This window comes from Erpetoichthys calabaricus, chromosome 7 (genome assembly GCF_900747795.2).
Source record: "Erpetoichthys calabaricus chromosome 7, fErpCal1.3, whole genome shotgun sequence".
NCBI classification, from domain to species: domain Eukaryota; kingdom Metazoa; phylum Chordata; class Cladistia; order Polypteriformes; family Polypteridae; genus Erpetoichthys; species Erpetoichthys calabaricus.
The window spans coordinates 91,903,835-91,926,568 of record NC_041400.2 but is presented as its reverse complement, the minus strand read 5'-3'; the positions used below and the strand labels follow the sequence as shown (position 1 = coordinate 91,926,568).

The 22,734-nt window shown below is 35.5% G+C and overlaps 1 protein-coding gene across 1 annotated transcript in view; it reads right to left on the bottom strand.

The window, feature by feature from the left end:
• Positions 1-3,429: 3,429 nt before the first annotated feature.
• slc39a8 (solute carrier family 39 member 8) overlaps positions 3,430-22,734 on the bottom strand; it is a 70,713-nt gene continuing 51,408 nt past the window's right edge. Inside the window, exons 5-8 of the mRNA XM_028805169.2 lie at positions 22,404-22,592; positions 16,404-16,611; positions 15,741-15,925; positions 3,430-7,161 (exon numbers count right to left, since the gene is read on the bottom strand). Coding sequence (XP_028661002.1) covers positions 7,012-7,161; positions 15,741-15,925; positions 16,404-16,611; positions 22,404-22,592 — 732 coding nt within the window. The 3' untranslated portion in view covers positions 3,430-7,011. The remainder of the gene's footprint in view (positions 7,162-15,740; positions 15,926-16,403; positions 16,612-22,403; positions 22,593-22,734) is intronic.

Below are 22,734 nucleotides of genomic sequence, written 5' to 3'. Positions count from 1 at the left end.
CATTGTATTCAATATAAATATGAATTGTCAGCCTATAATGGATACATTCATACAAGTTCTAAACAAAGAATAAGTAAAATTTTTCAAATTGTGTAGAGCAAAAATAAGCATTTATAGAATATCTAACTAATATATTATATTGTGTACATATTTCAGTTTATATTCATATTACTGATCCAAGAATAATTGTCTTCAGTAGCATAAGCTGAACTAATTCATCATGTTCAGAAGAAATGTAATGATCTGTTTCATGAGGTAGAAGCACATAATAAACAAGAATAGTTGTGACAAATATTTGAAATATCAAAATGTATGCTGCACTTTAAAGTCTAAATGTTCACAATTGTAACAGAAAATTGTCATTTTCAAATAGGGGCTGGATCCCTTGTAAAAGGCAGAAAATCAAAAATAACACCATATTTATAATCCCTGAAATAGCTTAAAACAGTGTTTCCCAAACTTTGTTGTGTCACGACCCACAAGATCAAAAGCGGAGGTGGAGGTTACACCATCCGATTCACCTCCGATGCTATTGCTGTGAATCGGGCATAATCATCAGAGCGGTGGGAGTGGACAGGTTTGTTTATCATGAGCCATCATGGGTGCAATGCTGTCACGGCTCACAGGCTGGGAAACACTGGTCTAAAATGATACCCCACAAGCTTATGTTTGAAATTTCTCATTTTAACCTTCTTCAAGTGGCTGTTAGAGGACTAAGACCACCAATAAAGAATCAAATATCAAGAATATTATAATCTTTGTGATCAGCAACCTTGAAACAGCTTAAAACCACATTCCACATGCCTCTATTAACGATTCCCATTTTTTTGTAGTTTTGTGAAAAGAAGTAACTTTGACCCCTCGTATCCCATGGGGTCAGTTCAAGTGGCAGGCACAGCTTCAACTCCTTCTGATCATTTTTCCTGAAGACACCTATTTGTTTATTCTTTATCATAAGGGTGTAATTACCTGAACAAAATAATGAGGGTTTTTTGCATCTTGAGGGTCAAAAATAGGGGAAACATACAATGCTTACCATATCTAAACATCAAGGTATATCATACGAGGTGTGATCAAAAAGTACGGTGAATGTTGATGCAGAGCATCATCCAAAAAGCAACGCAAAACAATTCAATGCAGGTTCTGACATGTCCATCCTAGAGCCTAGTTTGTGACAACTTGTTTGATACTGAAAGTCGTTTGTGAGCCACTGTTGAGTTCATGTGTGTTTTTCAAGTTTGTCATTAACAATGGATATCCAGCAACGCATTAACATGGCATTTGGTTTCAAATTGCAAAAAGCTCAGAAAACCCGTCAGATGTTAAAATTGGTTTATGGTGACACTGCACCAACAATTAAGACTGTTTACAAGTGGTTTGATCGATTTCGTAATGGATCTGACTCGGTTGAAGACGAGAAAAGATCAGGACATCCTTCAACATCAATAACCGAGGAAAATGTTGAAACAGTTTCAGTCTTCATCATGACAACACTCCTTCTCACACATCCCTTTTAGTACGACAATTTCTGCCAAATGAAAACATTATGCTGTGTCTGCATGCACCTTATTTGCCAGATCTGGCACCATGCAACTTCTGGCTGTTCCCTAAATTGAAAATAACCATGAAAGGCAAATGATTTCAATCCATTGCGGATATCCAGGCAGCCACGACAGCCCAACTAAAGACACTCTCGAAAGAAAACTTCCAGAACTGCTTCACAAAGTGGCAGGAGCGTTAGGGTAAGTGAGTTCGAAGTGGTGGAGAGTATTTTGAGGGGGACTAGTAGTTGTAAATCTTTTACTGCAATAAACGTTTCTTTTTTAAAACATTCACCGTATTTTTTGATCACACCTCATATGTGCGGGTTTTCTCATACAAGTAAGTCAGAAGGCGCCACACAAAAAAACAAAGTATTCATAAGTACAGTGAATTTTATGCACTCAATAAAACAATGGAACATGATAATAACATTTAAAGAGTGTAATTATTTTTAAGACTTATTTATTATTGTTTAGTTTAATTAATATTTGCCCTGTATTTACTGTTGATAGCTGCTTATAGTTGATAGCTAAAGTGTTAAAAATATTAAGCCAATGGTGATGCCATGACTATGAACAGATGAAACATACTGATGTAAACTTGTGCAGATTAGTGAACAAAATGCATAATTTTCGGTATGGTACAATCAATTAAAGATGACTATCTACAAACCACTGGGTTAGACAGGCACTGTATAGAGAATCAGGCAAAATCATTTTAAAAGAGGGGTTAAAAAATAAGAAATGATCTTTCACAATAATGTATGTGTTTGTACATGCTGAATTGTAAATTTGTTTGCAATGGAAGAATGTATAGTGAAAGCGTAGGGGGAGAGAATATGTCCGGTCATTCATACCTGACAATTTTTTCACTTATTATATGTAACAAAGGAAATTATATTCAACCGCACCAGTAATGACTGTGGGATGTAGGGACTGAGTACTTTCTACTTTTTTGATGGGCTCCCCAGGAGCTTTTAGAAGGTTAATGAGTGAGACTGGTGCAACATTAGCAGCCATATAAAGATAAGGAATTGATTGGATAGGATTGGATAAGATACTGGTAGGAACAGAGATTGATCCACACATAGCACTGGTCAGAATGAAGTTGTTATTCTTTCAGCCAGTGACAGGCTGCTTTGGGAGTAAATTAAGTGTCATGAAGGTCTTCTTGAAGACATTCCCTTTAACCTGTGCCTAGGAAATTACCACCAACTCTTAAGAGATGAACATATGATTGTCTGGAATGCCGCTGAAGAAATGTAACACAATTGCATTATTAAAATGCATTCTTTGGCTTTAAGCCTATGTTTATATGTATATATATGAGTCGTAGCTGCCTTTAAAAGTTAATAATATATTTTATTTTGTGCTGTACTTCCTAGTTTTTGTATCTCTGCTGTGGTTACTAGTGAGGGATATATGGTTCTAGCATTGCTGCAACTCAAAAAAAAAAGAAAAAAATATATATACTGTATATTTATAGGGAGCTATGTGTCCAATGTTAGGCATACACCCATTTCCCAGAAATAAATATTTAGGTTGAAATGCAAATCTAAATTGGTCCATAGGAGTGAGTATGCTATGCAGTGGTAAAGTGGGGTAAGAAAATGAACTGTTACATGGAGTTAAGGATCTCCATAATATGCCCTCTTCTTTGAAGCTATAAAAATGATGTGTTCCAAATAATGTTTTTTCATTTTCACTTGTGTCAACAATGTTTTCTCAGGATACCTTAAATATTAGTGACATTGAGCAGAAAAAACGGGACTCAATCATATGATACATCTGAATAAGTGTGTGGTCATGAATAGGTCTATGTACTGTATATCAAACTTTACCTACCAACAAAGAAAATATTTTACTTATAACTGAAAAAGGACACACATTCCACAAAGATTCAATCTTTATTGTTAAATATGTCAGTTATATGTTATATGTCAGTTGAAAGTATTAGAGTTTACATAAAATTTAACAGTCATTCTGCATTCTTTCCCTAAAACATACATAATAACATTTAAAAAATGTACATAATACATATTAGTTTAACTATTTACTGTACAGTATCTCAGAATGCATCATAATTTTTTTCATGTTTTGGTCCATTTCTAAGTGTACAGCATATGAAAAGAGACAAAAGGCACTGATTAAAAAGGAACCTGTTCATAGGGTTCACTTTCATATATCTTACTTTTAAATATTTTAAAATGTTTTAAAAAGATCACCATAATAATAATTATAATGTCTAACCTTATTTGTGTAGTTTACCATTCATGATAGAGTATATTCATCATTTGGATTAAAATAGCAGCTCTTAACTTTGGCTCTCTGATTGTTTCAGCCAATATTCTAATTATAAGTGAACTCCTATTTAAACTGGTCTGTTACTTAAGTCATATGAGTTATTTTCCATGCTTTGATTTTATTGTATTCATTCAGGAATACTCACTGGAGTATAGTTTTCAAAGGAATTTAAGAATTATTTTTTGTGTTCTGTAATGTATGTCTATACACAAAGAGAAGGCCGACTTTACCTGGATGTGTCACTTCATATATTTATATATAAATTATAAGCTTTCCACCTAATTTTTTCGTAGTCATGAGTGGCTATGGACACAGAGTGGCCTAAGTACCCCACTTGAAGGGTCTGAGCTGCTACACTGCCTCCAACTCATGGATATTACAACACTGTAGAATCGTGTCACACATTTGCAAATGCATAAGCACTCATTAGCAAGCCTCACCACGTACCTTTCAGTGTGGGAGTAAGCAGCTTTTTTGGTTACAGCAGTAGTAACAGAGCATGAGTGACAGTCAGTGGCCACTTTCAGACAATACATAGAATCTGGGTTAACCATCCTAGGAATTTAATGGGACTTTCACTCCTTTGAGAATGATCTAATACTCTCCTGGGCTGACAACAGTCACACGTACAGTCTCAGATTTGAGTTAGGGATCCAAAATGTCCAAAACAACAAATCATACAGAATGTATTTAATCACAAAGATGTTTTTCAAAATATAAACAATACTATGGAAGGTAAACTGGATAACAGCAGCAATCATAACTGTGCTTAATTACCGGCAGGTTTATACAGGGTCTATTATTCATTTTCCTTTCCTTATTCTTCTTTAGTTTAATATTGTTTTGGTGATGTCAGCATAGTGCCACTGTGCATGCATTTTTTTACTGTGAGCTCTGTAATTTTGTGACTCCAATTTAAACAAAAATGACACACTTTACTGTCCATGTAACATATAATGGCTCTACATGTGACATCATCATGGCATCTTTATAAAAGAAAGTGGCACAACAAACAATACTGATGCCAAAGCTTTGGATAAACTTAAAAGCAAATGATGATTGATTAGAGTAATGAGAGGAGAGAATTAACAATTATAGTTAGGGCCTTTAGCATCCTTTCTGATAGCTCCTGCTTCAATTCTGCATGGTTTTGTGCAAATTTACTGCAGTTTTATGGCCATTGTGTTTTGTTATGTAGATGACATCAAGTACCCCGCTGATTTAAGTTGGGTTCTCAATGGTACCGCCATTTGTTTTACATTGTCGCTGCCATGCTGTGTATGGCAAGGTTACTCATTGCTATTCCCATAATAATTAGTAAATATTTCATTTCAGTCATTTTTGATTCTTGCCTTTTCCTCTAACAAGAGGTTTTTTCCTGGTCCCTTTTTTTTTGTTATCTCCTGGTCAAAAAAAGCTAAAAACTTTTGAGTGGCGCTTTTGGTTTTAACTGTCATTTTAATGCTTCCTTTCGGCTTACTCTCTGTCTCATGCTTTTAACCTTTTTCCCCATCTCCTGGTCACTTTACTTTCTCTGTCCAGCAGGACAGATCTTTCCCTAAGATCATAACAGTGGCATGTGTTACTGTATTTTTACTGTTTACAGAAACTGTACAAACTCAGTCTGCACCAGACAAGTGTGGGACATCCCCTATTTAAACACTACATACAGGTACAAACAAGTTTCTTCTTTGTCAAGATGAAGATTAGTTCCCTTATTTCTCAGTCTAATTTCCAGTCCCTTTTCAAATAGCTGCATTTAAAAGCAAATAAACTTTTGTGAAATGATTAAATTAATCATTTCCACCCAGATCTTTTATGAATGGTTCACTTACATTATTTCAGCGTGTTCTGCATACGACTATCTGAACAATTACTTAAGTCTGCAATTTTTTGGATTAGGTCACATATGCATAGACCTGTAAAATTAAAGAAGGACTTGGACTGAGAAATTACTGTGTCATGTTTGCCATTATTTACTCAACCTAGGAGTTTACCTATTAATTTCAATGGTATCCTGCATGAAGTGTAAGCATGTTGTGCTCCACACAGTCACCTGGCATGAGTAGTTGATACTATAGATGGACCACGAAATCAGTAAAAATAACTACACTATACATTTTCCATGGCAAATACACCATACCCTACCTCACTGGAGAGGGAGCGTGCACCACAATCAATTTTGTATTGACCAGCATCAAGCTTTTGCACCACATACTCTAATATATTACATTGCTACATTAGCGCTTCAAAGTACCTTTTGTTGAGAAATCATTGAAAATAGTGTGTACATAACTAGAAATTGTTTTACTAGCTGAGGAGAAGGGGAGTTTCTTTGACTTTTACATAAGTGAGAGTGGTACAGTATGTGGAAGGGTAGTCATCACTGTGCAAAATGCTTCAGGATGGCATGAAATAACAAGGAGCCCTGGTTTTGTGTATAGTTTGTTGTCTGCATGCTTTGAAACTGTGGCAAGTGAAGCACACAAGGCACAGCCGGACTCTCACACAAAGTCGTGGCGTGATAAGCCATTTACTCTACAGATGTTGTTTTTATTAAAAATTAAACAAAATGAAGTAGAATATAAGGAGGCACTTCTGTAGCAAGTAAACTAAAAATATTTAAATGAATAAAACTGCAAAGAAATTCAAGTATGCTAATATCTATGACAAAAATAAAAACGTTTCTAACTTTGAATAAAATTCAATTATTTACTTCTGTTTTCTTCAGTTTACAGGAAAACTAGTAGAAAGAGCCCAACTAAGTGAAAATGATTTCAGTTAAAGGAAGGAATATTTGTTTTATTAGGAAAGTAATAGGAATGAAAACCTGCAACCACAAGTGTCTTCAAGAGCTGAGGTAGGAAACATTAAATTACATTGCAGTCAATAAAAAAGTCAAGTTAATATTTCAAATGCTATTTCATGGATCTTATAAATAAAAATGCTACTGCCCAAATGTTAGTTGATAGCTAAAACTTGTAACATGAAAGCTGATACTCACCTTAAACAGGAGAGTAGGAATTTGATAAAAAAATTTACACTTACAGCCAAACTTCTTAAAGATCAGTTACATTTACTTCATACACTTGAAATCTTTGGCTTTTGGGTTTAAGAATAAATTCAGATTTTTTAAGTTGCATGATTGTTTGAGTCTGAATTTGACTCATCCAAAGTTTATATGACCCGCAAACAAGGTTATTAATAAGATTATAGCAAACCCTGTAATCATGCCAGCATTCTGTATAAGAAAAAATATTATATTGTTTCTAGTAGATCTTTCTTCATCCTTCAGTATGTTGTTCATCTCTGGGAACTAAAAAAGATAACAATGAAAAGAAAAATTAGACATGGTACATAATGTAAAAGAAGGACACTTCACTTAACCAGTCTATAGCATACACCCAGAATACTGAATTGAGTCCACGGTGGGATGCAGAAGATACCTTTTTTATTGTGGTCACCCTTTTAATCTGAAGCTAATATGTATTTAACTTCAATTAACTAGTTGTTTAATTCGATTATTGTTTCTCACTTTCTACATTTACACTGAATATTCTAAATGAGCTCACTGGCTGGAATTTCTTCACAAATCTGCCTCTTTGATATGCCCGTTGAGCTTTCTTTCCGAACAACTGAAAAATGTGTGTGCGCAATTCAAATAACCCAATATTGTGGCATATAATGAGCCCTGCAGAAGAGCTACATATTCTAGACTCACAGTAGAGCCTGTTCTAAGCAAAATGACTAATGTTTCAAAAAAAGAGAGAAAATTACTTTGGAACTCATTTAACCTGATGTAAATATAATACATAGCTCTCTTCAGATATTCATTCTAAATTAAAAAAAGCAGGAAAACAAGAAGTCAGGCTAACAATGGAATTCAATTAAAAGAGTCAGCTTCTGAATAGGAGATTTACTATAGTACCATATGGACTGAGTTGATGAACTCTACTTTAAAGCTGTCGTTTTAAATACTTGTGACCCAGTTTTGCCTTTTTTGTGCCTTTGAGAACTAGAATCGTTGGCAATCGTCATCTGCTGTGTTCCCCATTCGAGAATCACCAATGCAAGGCATAACGCAGTAATGCAATTTGATTTAAATGCCCACCCCAAGCCACCTTGAGACCCTTTCCAATTTATTACTATTGTGAATCACAACTCTGCGTGACCCAAATTAAGACAACACGTGCCTAATTATTTTTTGAATGTATGCTTTAAAACAATTCACTTTAAGAACTGTTCTGGTGTGCAGGGTGCTGAAAGAAGGGGAATGTCACTCTTTCCATTCGCTTGAAAAATCATAAATGTAATATTTTAGTGAATCTTTAATATTAGCTTTAAGTTGAAGAAATACATTTAAATAATACTCCACTAAATCCTAATTTCCAAATCACTTATAAAATGTACTCAGCTTATTCAGACTAAATACTCCAAGTAAAAAAAATAATTACAATTATTATGCACTGATTTTGCATATTGTGATGAACCTTTTGCAAAAAAAAAACCTCAAAACATCAATTTCATGTAGTACATAAAAGAACAGTTTTAAAGTACATTTACTTTTCCACCCAGCTTCCTACATTCTGGTTTATAATATCATATACAACTGTATTTTAAAGAAATGCTTTCCAAGAAATTCACCCACATTATTAGTATGGGTGCCACCTCCTTACATTAAGATTGATAATAGTCATTTTCAAATGTCACCATCTACTTTCTTTGCATTTGTCTATAATTACATATACCGTATGTACTCACATATATGTCAAGTCTTGAAACCCGAAAAATTGATCATAAAATCAGACCCCGACTTATACACCCGTTCAAAAATGCAATGCTTAATCTTTTTTTTTTTACATCTTGTTGCCTCCTCCAATCTTGCATCACTTTCTCAGGCACATTGAAGTTTATTGCAGCAGCACAGTTACCAATTTCTTTCTCTACTTCATCGACGTTTAATTTAAAACCAGCTTCATGTTTTCTTCTGAGCGAATGCTCCATCGTAGATAAGGGATGCTCTTACGATAAAGGTGTATGAGGGTGTGAGATACAAAAAATAAAAAACAGTGCAAATGTCGCTTCGGAATAGTTTGGGTATTACCGTGTGATCACGTAGGCACAATAGAGAGAGGTTAAGAGCATGTGTTGATATAGCGCATTGCCGCACCCACATAAAAAAAAAGGCAATGTACTCCGAGGTTACTCTCTCAGGTGGGCATTAGCATATCATAATCTCTTGGACTAATAGCGTGTGTTTTCCGCATTTGACTTATATGACCAACATTATAAAATACCAGAGATTATACATTAAAATCAACTCCCAACATTCGAAAGACAAGTTACGCTCCTTTTTGTTTATTTTTTTAAATTTTATCTATTTTATTCAGCAATACTTTTGCAGATGTAGAGCACTGCATTAGGATGCAGCTTGCAGGACCTCAGCCCCAATTTAGTCACTGGGTGGAAAGCCATGTGTTCGGAGCAATGGCATCTTTGTGTTAAGGTCAAGTGGGGCTCTACCCCACCATCTCCCAGTAGATTGCACTATAGTGCAAATTAAATAATTAGTAAACTGACCTCAAAAATTTAATCCATTCATTTTCTAAACCTGCTTTATTTTGAACAGGGTCATGGGAAGCTGGAGCCTGTTCTAGCAAGCACAGTGCACTAGGCAGAAACAAACCCTGAAAAGAGCTCCCGTCCATTGCAGGGAGAACACACAGACATTAGAGCCAATTTAGCATCACAAATCCAACTATCCTGTATATCTTTGGACTGTGGGAGGAAACCCAAGCGAACACAAGGAAGGCATACCAACTCCACTCAGGATAGACCAGTGATACACACTTAGCCTCCTTGTTGTGAAGCAGTAGCTCTACCATTGCACCACGGCAACAATTTAATGCATTGTTAAAATATTTATAGCAAACTCAGCTAAGCTGTCATAATCAAATGTTTCCAGTTTCCCATGATATGCTCAATGCTCTATCAAAGTATTTAGAAAAATATTTATTTTTGGAGTTGAAATTTTCTTTATTCCCAGAATGACCAGCTTGTTTCTGGATTGATTGGGCAAGCACTGGGACCCAAGAATGTTCTTGGCATACCTTGGCTTATGTGCAAATATGCAGCCTGAACCTTTTAGTTCTGCTTTGGGTCTTGATGGCTGGAGCCCTTTTAAATGACCCATTGCCCTTTCGTTGTGATACAATTTAAAGGACGCATGAACTTGTACATCCTGCTATTTTGGAGTTTTTGTCTTCATTTTCATGAATCACGTCAATTACTTACATTAATTATAATTTAGCACTTTGCCCAATGCCCAAAAATTGGAAACATATGAATGTTTTTTTTGTTGTTGTTATTTCTGTCCTCCTGGCCGTCTCACCTTACCTTGTTTTGTTGTTACTGTACTTATTCTTTAATATTATTGTCCTAATCTTAATTGTTTGTATTTCCTTTTAACGTTCTTTGTTATCTTGTAAAGCACTTTGGGCTACATTGTTATATAAAAATGTGCTATGTAAATAAATGTTGTTGTTGGTATATCTACTAAAACCATCATTTGGTGGTTGTACAGTATGGCAAAATAATATGATGATAGATCTTTATTTTGTGTTAATTTTTAATGCCGTTATTTGGATGAAATTTTATCATCACTGAGGTTGGTAGCCTACACTGTGAAATGCAGTGCCATTCTCTTGCTCCCTCATGTGAAGTTTACTAGAGGCCATCTCCTTTCTCAGGTTGACGTACAATGCCACTGCTGCTGCACTTCCACCATCTATTGTGGCCCCTGCCATGCAGCTTTTCTCAGCTATGTATCCTGTTTGCATACTCACACTGCAAGCTCTACCTCACATTGATCACTTGAGGTTGGAGGAAATACCATCTCCACTCAATTTCTCCAACTCTATTAGCCAATGCAAGGCAGGATCCTTGTCAAGATTGTCTGTGGTCACCTACCCAGGCCAATGGATTTAAGCTGAGGATCAGGTTTTGAAAGTCTTGCTCTTTAAGTTCTTGGTCATATCTCACACTTTCTCTCTCTGTCTCTTTCTTACTCATTTACTCTCTCACACAACCTGAAAGGCTTCTTAGATTGGATCTGCCGAGGTTGACAGCATTTCTTTCCTAAGTCAATGTGACCCCACCAGAATTTTTATGCCAAAAATACCACTGGTTTGGAGTGAAAAAGTTATCCTTATGTTTGCATGAGCAGGAAAAGACAAAGGCTCAAACCACAGGGGAGGTATTTTATAATGATTTTACTAATGTTTTGGGTATTGTTACTTTTTTATTTTTATTATCTGAATGCAGTTGTTATCCATTCATCAATTTACAAAATGCAATTAGGCAAATTTTTGGAAGACAGAGAGCCGGGCCACATTCTGGCAACATAAGCCAGCATGGCACACATATTTATTGCAGAATACACTCATTATTATTATTATAAAATATAAATTACACCACAAAGTATAAGCATTTTAACAAAAACCTGAACCATAATCCTCAGCAGGAGAATGTAATTTCTGACACAAGTCATCCTAGTATACTGTGCTTTTAACTTAAAAGGTTAAATTTCCAACAGCCCAGAATATTGCTCTACACTGATTACCTTGAGTAAAGCTGCAATGTTGACTTTTAGCTTCTTAAAATCTTGCTAGGCAAGTCTTAATGAATATTCATTCAGCTTTGTGGCTCGTTTTCAAAAGAACTCATTCCTTGGTCTGTCAATAGGACTCTCCGTATCATAATTGTGCTGCTTTTTCCTTCATCTTTTAATTCTTCATATAATTACTTCAGAATTTATCTGCTGCATTTGAATGTACAGGTTTAGTGTGCTGTTTATCAGATTCTAACTATAACATTCACCATTCAGCATAATGTTTTATATTCTGAGTGAATTCTAAGACATTTACACTTTCTGTCCAGACCTATTAAATATTTCCACTTGATGCATCTAGCACTGTCGTTTCATACTTTTAAAAATTATTGCTGGATTTATTTTCAGAAGGGTTGTGACAATGTGTTTGTGTTGCCTGCTGTTACCTCCAGTACAGATGTCAAATGTGGAACCTGACTTCTGCGGTGTGTTTCTTAGAATAGCTGACAGACCCACTTGAATTAGAAGCTGTGATTTAACATTTAAAAATGAGCACCAGCAGGAGAAAGAGGACAGTTTTTACTGGAAATGCAGCACTGTAAGCACCTTTATTTCAGACCTACAATGTTTTTCAACCGTATCATTATAATTCACTCCTTGAATGTTATTCTTTGTATCTGTGTTAGCAAGTCATGTATCAAAGTGATGGGTACCTCGCCAAATGTTTCATCACTAAATAATAGAGGGACAAGATTTTTTTATTCCTTGGAAAATAGTTCCTCTAGATAATCACTCATTACTCTTAATTTCTCTGTACAAAACTGGATTTTTTGAGGCTATGTATGGTGGTTGTTTGTTTTTGCTTACTATAATGTTTGTTATCATAATTAAATGGTGGTAAAATAAATGCAGTACTGCGGAGAACTAAGGTATCCTCTTGGAGGTCAGACCACAATGTGCTGTTACGCTGTAGTTTGTAAAGCAGAAACAGGGAACTGCCGGTACAGAGTACCAACTCACTATCAAATCCTGGGTACCACACAAGTTAGGGTCAACAGCGTGCCTTGGTTTAAATGCTTGTGCAGTTCAGTAAAACGATCCACATTGGACAGAACATAAAGTAGGTGGACACTGTACATAATTCACAATATTATTTCATTTTACCTATTCTTACCTGTACTGTGCCTAAAATTTTCAGTTTGTTACATGCATCATGTAAATTTACAGCCTGTGAATGTTAATGCTGTATGTAATAAGTAAAAGGAAATGATTTCATGTGTGTTGCTTTTGATCAAAACTCTCCAAAACTTTATAAAAAGATTACAGCTTGTCATACATGTCACCACCAAAAAGGCTCTGGTAAGTCTACCACCCTAAGATGAAAGGGGATGCTGTCTCTAACAACATCTCCCGTTTCATCCACAGCACCAATCAGGGGCCTGAGCCCATAAAAACAGATGGCCCAGACAAGCAGGGCAGCTAAAGAGATGGAGCTCTCGGAAGCAAAGGCATGGCTAGTGCAACAGTGTGTATTCATTTCTGTTTCCATCCATCCATTTCCAACCCGTTGAATCCGAACACAGAGTCACGGGGGTCTGCTGGAGCCAATCCCAGCCAACACAGGGCACAAGGCAGGAACCAATCCCGAGCAGGGTGCCAACTCACGGCAGGACACACACAAACACACCCACACACCAAACACACACTAGGGCCAATTTAGAATCGCCAATCCACCTAACCAGCATATCTTTGGACTGTGGGAGGAAACCGGAGCTCCCGGAGGAAACCCACGCAGACACGGACATTTCTGTTTATTTTTTGAAATTTTCTTTAAAAAATTGCTAATTAAGCAGTGTACTACTGACTTGGCACTGCAACCATTACACCCATGTCCAGCAATTTCATCATAAGTAAAAAGCGTTACATTCAAATCTAGCTGAAGCTGCCATTTTTACAGGATCTGCTAGAAGATTAAATTATATTCCAAGGCTTTCCAACTGGAATTATGATTGTATGTTTCCATAATTTAGGTAATTAACCAAATTTCTATATGGTATTAATTAAATAAAGTAATGCTTCTAATTTTTTTTTTACTCAAATGTTTTAAAAACACATTATAAATTCCGGGGATGTGTTTTTAATTATTTTTATACATTTGATTCTTCCTTTACTTTTGACCTAGGGTCTTTAAGCCTAGATCTGAATCAGGAGGCCAAACACACACATTCTGAAAATCACATTAGAAAAATGCTTTGCAGTACAGTAATATCACCTAACAGCCATGTATTTTGTCAATGTCAATTTGTTTATATAGCACATTTAAAACAACATAGGAATGCTGTGGCCAAAGTGCTTTACAATAAAAGAAGAAAAAACATACAATTAACATAAATAACATAAATAGAAATAAAATAAATGAACATAAATAAAATAGATAATAAATAGAAATAAGGTTACATACTCACAATGAGGAAACCATCAGTATTACTGAAGGTCACGGAATGCAAGTGAATAGAAATGAGTCTTTAATCTTGTTTTGAACAGTTCAATTGTAGACGACTCCTTTATATGATGAGGTAAAGAGTACCACAGACGAGGAGCAGCAGCTGCAAAAGCCCTGACCCCCTTAGTTTTACACTTGGTACGAGGGACAACAAGAGACAACTGACCAGAAGATCTAGGAACTCTAGATGGCTGGTGTAAATCACACAATTCAGATAAATAGGCAGGAGCAAGCCCATGTAAAGATTTAAAAACTAGCAACAAGATTTTAAAATCAATTCAAAAACTGACAGGCTGCCAGTGTAAAGAAGCTAATATTGGAGAAACAGAGTCAGGCCTTCATTTTATTTTATTGCTTTTTCCTGCTGATTCAAGGAAAAATACGTGAATGTGCTATTAACACTACCAAATAATGCTGCACTCACTGTAGATAAAAAAACGCAAATGATTGCATAGATTTGTAACCTAATATTGTAAAAATATCAAACTTGAATGCATTATTTATAATTTCTTAGACTATATTTGTGTTGTTTTATTTCATCCACATTGTATACATGGCGTAGAACACACAGTTTTACTCAATCCAAACCCCTTCTCTTTGCTGTCACAAGCCTTACAAGGCGAAAGTCATTCCTTCATGGTTAATCCTGCAGCAGGACGAAACTAAATGGTTTCTTGAGGGGGAAAAAACCTGCTAGCTTAACATCGGACTAACATCATAACAATTAAACATAAGCAAAACTTACCAAATCAATCCTATATAAATTTGTCTACAAACACAGTAAAGCAAAATCTAACTAAACCCAAATGAATCCAAATACTGTACTAAAATGTGGATGCCACATTCTGTATTGAAATCTTTGTTGGTGCATTGCTAATGTTAGTGCTTCATCTATAGAAAAAATAAGTAGCTCTGTTTTCAATCATGCAATAAGATGCATTTCCAAATATGATGCAAAAACATAAATCCTGATACTTCAATAAATTCAAAATATTTTGTATTATAAAGAAAAAAAATTCTATACAATGTTGTAATGATTTTTTTTTCCACCTCTTATTATAATGCTTTTTTCCTGCATCTCTGTGCTGTTATTATAATTTAGTAGATTTAATAGATCCAATTTTTATTTTATTTTATATTCTATTAACTATAATGAATTTGGAATAATCAAAATGTGTATCCATGCATTTATGTTTTGCCTAAATCCAATATTGGTGCTACGATATAATTACAGATCCATAATCACAGTCACATTTTTTAAATAATAAATTAGGATGGTATTCTCAAAGTTTAGTTCAAAAGAATGATATTTTATCTACTGTAAATGTGGCTTTTTGTAATGTTCATGTGTGTTCAGTAGGGGGCCCTGCAGTAGTTTGTTAAGATTTAGATTGCATACACTGAAATCCTTCAGAATTAAAATGCTGTGGATACATGGAACTTACGCAATATGTACACAACTAGATTTGGACTTGTCTTTTCAATGATGAAAAATGTTCCTGTATTCACAGGCTGAGCAGTAGGAAACATATTTTCCGGTTGTACAACAGTTTTGAAAACAAATAATTTAGTGTTTTCATGCTGTAAATTTGAAGTAACATAAGAAACAAACTCAGGGAGCTCAGTTTCAAAGTACAAGAGTGAGCCTTTGTCTTATGAAAAGAGAAACAAGTAGGTATTCTTCTGATTTTGGCACATGTTCACATTATTTGTAAATTAGCCATTGTGAAATGGAGTTTGGTCAGGTGCAGAAGGCCCCTGACTTGCAATTAGGATCACTCACCATATCTGCCAGCGCAATATACAAAAACATTCCACCAGCCAAAGCAAAAATGATGTTAGGAGAGAAGTTGTTTCCTATGATAATTCCCAAAATGAGTCCAAAATAACAAGAGCAAGCTGATAGGAGATTAAAGAACATGGCTTGTGGAATACTCATGCCTGCATTCAGCAGGATAATGAAGTCACCTACAACAACAAAAAAAAATGATGAGGATACTGGGTGATGTTTTCTATAAAAAGATCCTTTTGTATAAAAAATTATTGATGCCTAATGACAGAAGAATTCTGTGAGACAATGAGCCAAGAGCAGAACGTAGTTTGTTCACAGGTTTTTATATTTAATTTCTCTGTATTTTTCCATTAAAATATTTCTTACATATTTTTGTTACTAAATAAAGCAATAACTTGTTTTTGCATTTGTTTATAATTAAAAATACACTTGACATGTCATAGCATCTCAAAATACATTGAATAATTCTGTTAATCCATTACAATAATAATGATTTAATTCCTTACCATGTCTTGAACAAGAAAGACCTAATTACTGGAAGAAAATATCTACACTGCTTTATGAACGCCATGCACAAGTTATGCTCTAGTAGTGTGCACACAAAACTTAAGAATGAAAGCTCCTTAATAATGTTCAAACAAAGCAGCAGCTTACCCAGCTCATGTGGAAACTCCTCACACACTATGGCTATTGAAGTGCTCAATCCTTGAAACATGGAGACGGTGAAAGATGCACCAATGGCTAAGCCATCAATAAAATTATGCAGAGCATCACTTAGTGTTATCATCCAAGCGATAGTTTTAATGTTACCAATTTTCTGCCACTTCATCCAAGAACATCTGCTCTGTTTGACTTGTGTATCCTAAAAACAGTTTGAGAGAGAGTCAATGTTACTTGAAAAAAGGTTTGAAAGAACAGTGGTTATTAAATATAAGGCAGGTTACAGCTCTAATAAAGGAAAGTGTGCTGTTCCTGTTATTAGATTTTAATACTGTGAGGTGCACAGCACTGTAAATATCATTGCAGCTACTTTTAGAATTCCCTTAGTATACTACAGGGTTTCACCTCTCTCAGCAAGATTTGGCATAAAGCAGGAATATCACTAGGCACACTCACACCCATTCTTGCTCTTCTTCACTCCACACAAATTCAGTCACCCGTTATTAACACATAAATTATAAGGATGAGGAAGGAAACTGATATACCCAGAAAATACAGAGAGTACCAGAGCTGGGAATCAGTCTCTGGTCGTTGTGGATTTCTGGCAGCAGCACCAACTACAACTAATACCATATGGCCCTAGGACTGTGAACATCCATCCATCCATTTCTGAATACGCTTAATCTAATCTCTAGGTCATGAGGAGATTGAATTTACACTGACACAACATGGGCATAATGAATGAACCAGCTTCTACACATACTCATATCTGGCCTATACAGAGTTTGCAGTTAATCTAAATTGTAAATATTATTATTACTTTAATAATGCAATTGATACTGTTGTCTATACTTAATCATCTTATTGTATAATAATCATATTTGTCTTAAAATCAGTGAAAACACAAGTTGCACACTGTGATCTAACTTTTCAGCAAGTATTTCTAATTACATTTGTACATCATTGCCAGTAGCAAGTATTGTCTTACTGTAACTGTTACTTGAAAATACATATATTTTGCTCCACAGTGTCTGTACTCAATTAAAATATTGTTTGTTCTTATACATACAGTAAGCATACTGTAATAATGCATTGTTACATTGCACTCCATTCATTAATTATTCAATTACTGGATTGCTGAGAGTTGGAGCCTACAATGGGCAATATTTACTATTTACAAGAAACCTAAAAGTATTTAAAGTTTTGGGAGAAAACCAGAATCATCTCACAAACATGGGGAAAACATGCAGACACTGAGCAGCCAGAATCAAGCTAGGATCCAGGCATTGTGTGCTCATAATGCTGGCTTCTATGCTATAATATTGACCATTAATGCTCTAGTAATTCAGGTATTTCATCAGTTATCACTGTTGAAAAACAAGGATCTCAGTAAAGGTAATGTCTCTGTTATTTGCATTGTGTTAAATGTCCATAAGCAATGCTAACAGTAATGTGATGTTAGATTTAACCCATGCTCTGCAGCAAGGATTTTTCAGTGTTTCCAAAATACATTTAAGTGCCCTGAATTTTTATACATGGCAATTATTATATTAACTTATCAATTTTCTGTGCCTACATTCTGCAATTCAGGATTGTGAGGGCTCTATCAGGCATTGGGTCTGGCCCAGGACAGGTTGCTAGTCTTTCACAGGGCACAATTGTGTACATCCTGTCCAACTTGCACATGTTCTTTGACAATTGAGGAAAATCAAAATATCTAGAAATAAAACTAAACTGATACAGAGAGAATATGCTAACTGCACACAGACATTGTCCAGGCAGATATTCAAATCCAGTATTCTAAAACTGTCAGCGTGTGATCACACTGTTTCTAAAGCAAAACCTCTGATATATAGTTAAGAGAAATACATTGTAGGGTATTTTTCATGAGAAGACAGCTTTGTCCTAACAATTGCAACCATAAGGTGGTGCAAGAGAGCCCCAAACCTCAGACACTGCCACCTGCTGTGTAGGGGAATGATCTGCTCCTGGTGAGTCCATTCTCCCAGTCCCTCCATTATGGCCTCCTTGCCGTGTATAAAACCTGTTACCCCAGCCAGGATGCCTGCCCTTCCTCCTGGGCACCCACACCATTAATCAATGGACCTGATAGAATGTAAATGTGTCTTGAATTGAAATACCATTTTATTATTGAAGGTCAGAATTCAAATTCTGATTTTCACATTAAGTCAAAGTAAACTTTGTCATTCCAATCTCATACAAGTATAAAGAGAGTCAAAATGACAAAGCTCAAGGCTCAGAGTGTACAAATAGTGCAATTAAGACAGGACATTGTACACAAATAGACAAAACCATGAAATGTACAATTTTTCATTTGTAATATGCCAATACCTAATACGGTGACCCTGAAGTGCAATGCGCAAAAAAAAAAATTAAATCATGCAAAAACAAATTAGCAAACACAAAAACAAACTGAATATGCAAAAACAAATTGAATACACAAAAGTAAATTAGAAAACACAAAAACAAACTGAACACACAAAAGCAAATTTAAAATGCAAAAACAAATCAAAACCTGCAAAAACAAACTGAATATGCAAAAACAAATCAGAAAACGCAAAAACGAATTGAATGTACAAAAGCAAATTGCATACACAACAACAAATCACAATACGCAAAAACAATTCAGAAACAACAAAAAACAGTGAAAACTGAAGTTCACCACGATTTAATCCCAGCTTTTCAACAAGTGGTGTGGTGGAAGCAAGAATGCTAAAAAATGTTTGATGCTGACCTTGTTTATTTACAATAGTATACAAACTATGGATGTGTTATTTAACATGCTCAATATAGTGTTTGTATGACAGGTTGTATTCCTAGTATTCTTCATTTTTCATGTCAACACCGTTGTAGAATTAGGCGGCAACCTAAAATGTATTGTAACGACTCAGGGGTGAGAGAGAAGGAGAGATGGAATCAGTAACTTGACGTCAGACTGCTGGATGTGTCCCTAAAAAATTATCATTCACTTCTTCAGCTCATACACGCCAACCGGCTCCATTGCACTTTGCTCTCTCAGGGTCAGAGGCGACCCATACACCACACTATCACCAGGTTCCATGAACCGACCCAAGGCCAACTTTCTCATATGATGCTCACCAGAGGCCAAGCATCACAACCGGCTTTTAGCCGTCGGGGGAAGCATGGTCTACAACCCCTTGTACCTGTTACTCACAGGACAGCTTTTATAGATGGCTTCTATGGGTATTTCCAGACAGACAGTGCACGTCCACCGGAAGAGTGTGTCCCTCTCACATTCAGACCTGGGCTGCTATAGTATTATCATTTGTGAATGAAACAGAAAACTATTTTACTTTGTGGAGTTTCTCATAGCAGTTTCTTGCAAGAGCACTTTTGATTATTTCAGTCCCAGATCCAGTGATTTAACGTGATTTGTTAGTTGGCTGATTTTAGACAAAACTATTATATCTGATACCAAGACGTCAAATTCTTTCTGCTATTCTTGCAGATTTCTCCTGGATACAAACCCATTTACTGGTGAAACTCCAGTTAGCACTGCCACTGCTTTGGCTGAAAATGCTCAAAGTTATGTAATCTTTTCTGCTAAAGTATATAAAATACCTAAAAAAGATAAGAGTTGTCTTTTACCTTTTAGCGTTCTGGCTTTCCCAACACCACTCGTTGAAAAGCTGGGATTAAATCGTGATGAACTTTGTAATGGCCGACCCCTTACTCAGACTGGCCACTATACTACCAAGACTTATTCCTTGGATCACCTGAGGTATCTTGCTCTAATAACAAGCCGTACTCTTTTCAAGTTGTCTTACTTTTCCAAACATGACAAAATAACCAGAAAACAATAACAGATATGTAAAATCAAACACGGATATATTGTAAAAGACAAACAAATATTCAAAAATATATATATGTGCACACAAAACACCACTATCCCAAAAACACCAGTGACTAATTACTATATAAGAACATAAATATACAAATATTTACATTGAACCTTCCCTTGCCCCTAAACAATAAACAAAAACATGTAACATACAGTAAATACAAACACGGATTAGGTTAATACAACAATTGAAATGTGGTGAAAAATTAGTCCAAAATAAAGTCCGGCGGTACTGATACTGGCTGTAGTGTATAGTGCTCCTTCCCGAAACCAAAACAACCTCACCGTGAAAAGTCCTGGCAATGGCTGGCATGAATCCGAACCCCAGGGTTTCTCGGCTCTGGTTGTTGTGATGTTGAATCGGTGGTGGAAAAAGCAAGCAGTGGAATAATGCAATAAATGGCAGTGATGAGTTTGTACATGATTGGGTAAATTGTCTCCTTTCTCCTCTCGATTTGTCTCCTCTCTCCTCACCTCTCTATCTCTCTCGCCTTCACTCCTCTTTTTTAAATGCAAAATGTCCCAAATGTAACTGGTGGATCCAACAGGTGATTTCCGTCTCAGGGCTGCAGCCTCCCTTCATCAAACTTCCCCTCTGTACTTACAGGGACAACATTTACTGACGCACATATAACGGACAGTAAACGGGACGATGAAAACAAAACACACTTAGCACAAACATTGAGCATACTATTATTATGTAGCCCCGCTACAACTTCAGTTTTCACTGTTTTTTCCGCCTCCATTTGGGTTATGCGCTGTTTTCATGCATCTCAATTTGTTTGCACAGTCTTCATTTTGTTTGTGTGCTGCTCCATTTGCATTTGTTGTTTCTGATTTGTTTTTGCGTATTCAATTTGTTTTTGCATTTTCTCATTTGTTTTTGCATTTTCTCATTTGTTTTTGCTTATCCAATGTGTTTATGAGCATTCAATATGTTTTTGTGCATTTAATTTGTTTTTGTGTTTCAAATTTGTTTTTGCACATTCTGATTTGCTTTTGTATATTCAGTTTGTTTTTGCATTTTCTGATTTGTGTTTCCAGTTTGTTTTTGTGTTTTCTGATTTTGCATGATTTAATTTGTTTTTGCACATTGCGCTTCAATAGACGCTCATTTAATACAAGTTAGATATGTCAATGCAGTGAATGATCTTTTCATATGATAAATTATGTGACTTGCACATAAAGCGGAGTAAGAGATTGTGATCTAAGATATTAAGGTAAGGTGAAAGATCATTGGGGTCTGCATCATGTTGAAGTGTCTGACAGCCTAGAGGAGAAAGCTACTGCATAACCTGATGAATCTGACTCTGATACTGTAGATGGTAAAAGAATGAAGAATCCGTGAGAGAGATGAGAAGGGTCCTGCACAATGCAGCGGGCCTTTTTGAATTAATTCATAATGTAAAACAATTACTAAAGATATAGTAAAGACCAAATAATTCCACTAAATTTAAAATCTACTGATGGCACATACTATATAGAAGTACTACAGAGTATAGAAATAAACATACCTAGATATACAGCTGGGTTCAAAAAGAAATAAATGTGTTTATTCAGTTGCAGCTGCTTCAAGGCCAGTATATAGCACAGCTTGCAAAATACTTTGTTAATAGTTAACAGTGCTTTTCATGGAGGTTATATCTTCACTGTTAAGTTGCTTAAATGTAATGAAATGTGTACACCCTGCACATACCACATGTTGCTTAGTAATCAAAATATTATCAACATGCCAAATGTGAAACATCCATCTGCAATGATCTGCTTAGAACTGATTGCTTCCTATAGCAATAAACCTTTAGGCCAAACTCCAGTTGTTTTCTTTATTTTTATTTGTTTATGGCAGCCAAACTGAATGATACCCAGACATCTTGTTTTCTTTTACACTAGCTCTTCATTTCACAGAATTTGTGAAAGAAAGTAATGATGCACAAGAAAACTTTTAATTTAATTCAGTTAACGTTCCTGAAGGACTTAAATATTTTTGACTTTTCCTAAGTATTTTTTTTCAGTCAGGCTGGTGCTAATTTCACAAATTAAAAAAATAACATAACTTCAATTTCAATTTTATTTACAACATAGATCTAAACTTGCATTGCAAGGCAACTTACCGATATTGCATTAATGCTTGAATCAATACTGCCCCTGTCACTTATGGTACCAAAATTGGTTATGGTGACAATTTGTGTGTTAAATATGGTGTCTCCATTTTTATTGCTCTCCATGACCATTTTCTCAGCACCATCAGATGGAGGTGGACACTCTTCTGAAGGACCAAGATGAGAATGACTGTGCCCATGCTGTCATTGCAAAAGAATAGCATCTGCATTAGACTATCACTGAGCTGCAAAGATATGCTTAAAACAACTGAAAATACCAAAACAAATCCAATATCTACAGTTACCCAATTGTGCTTTCTATGCTAAAAGAACCAATTTTCTA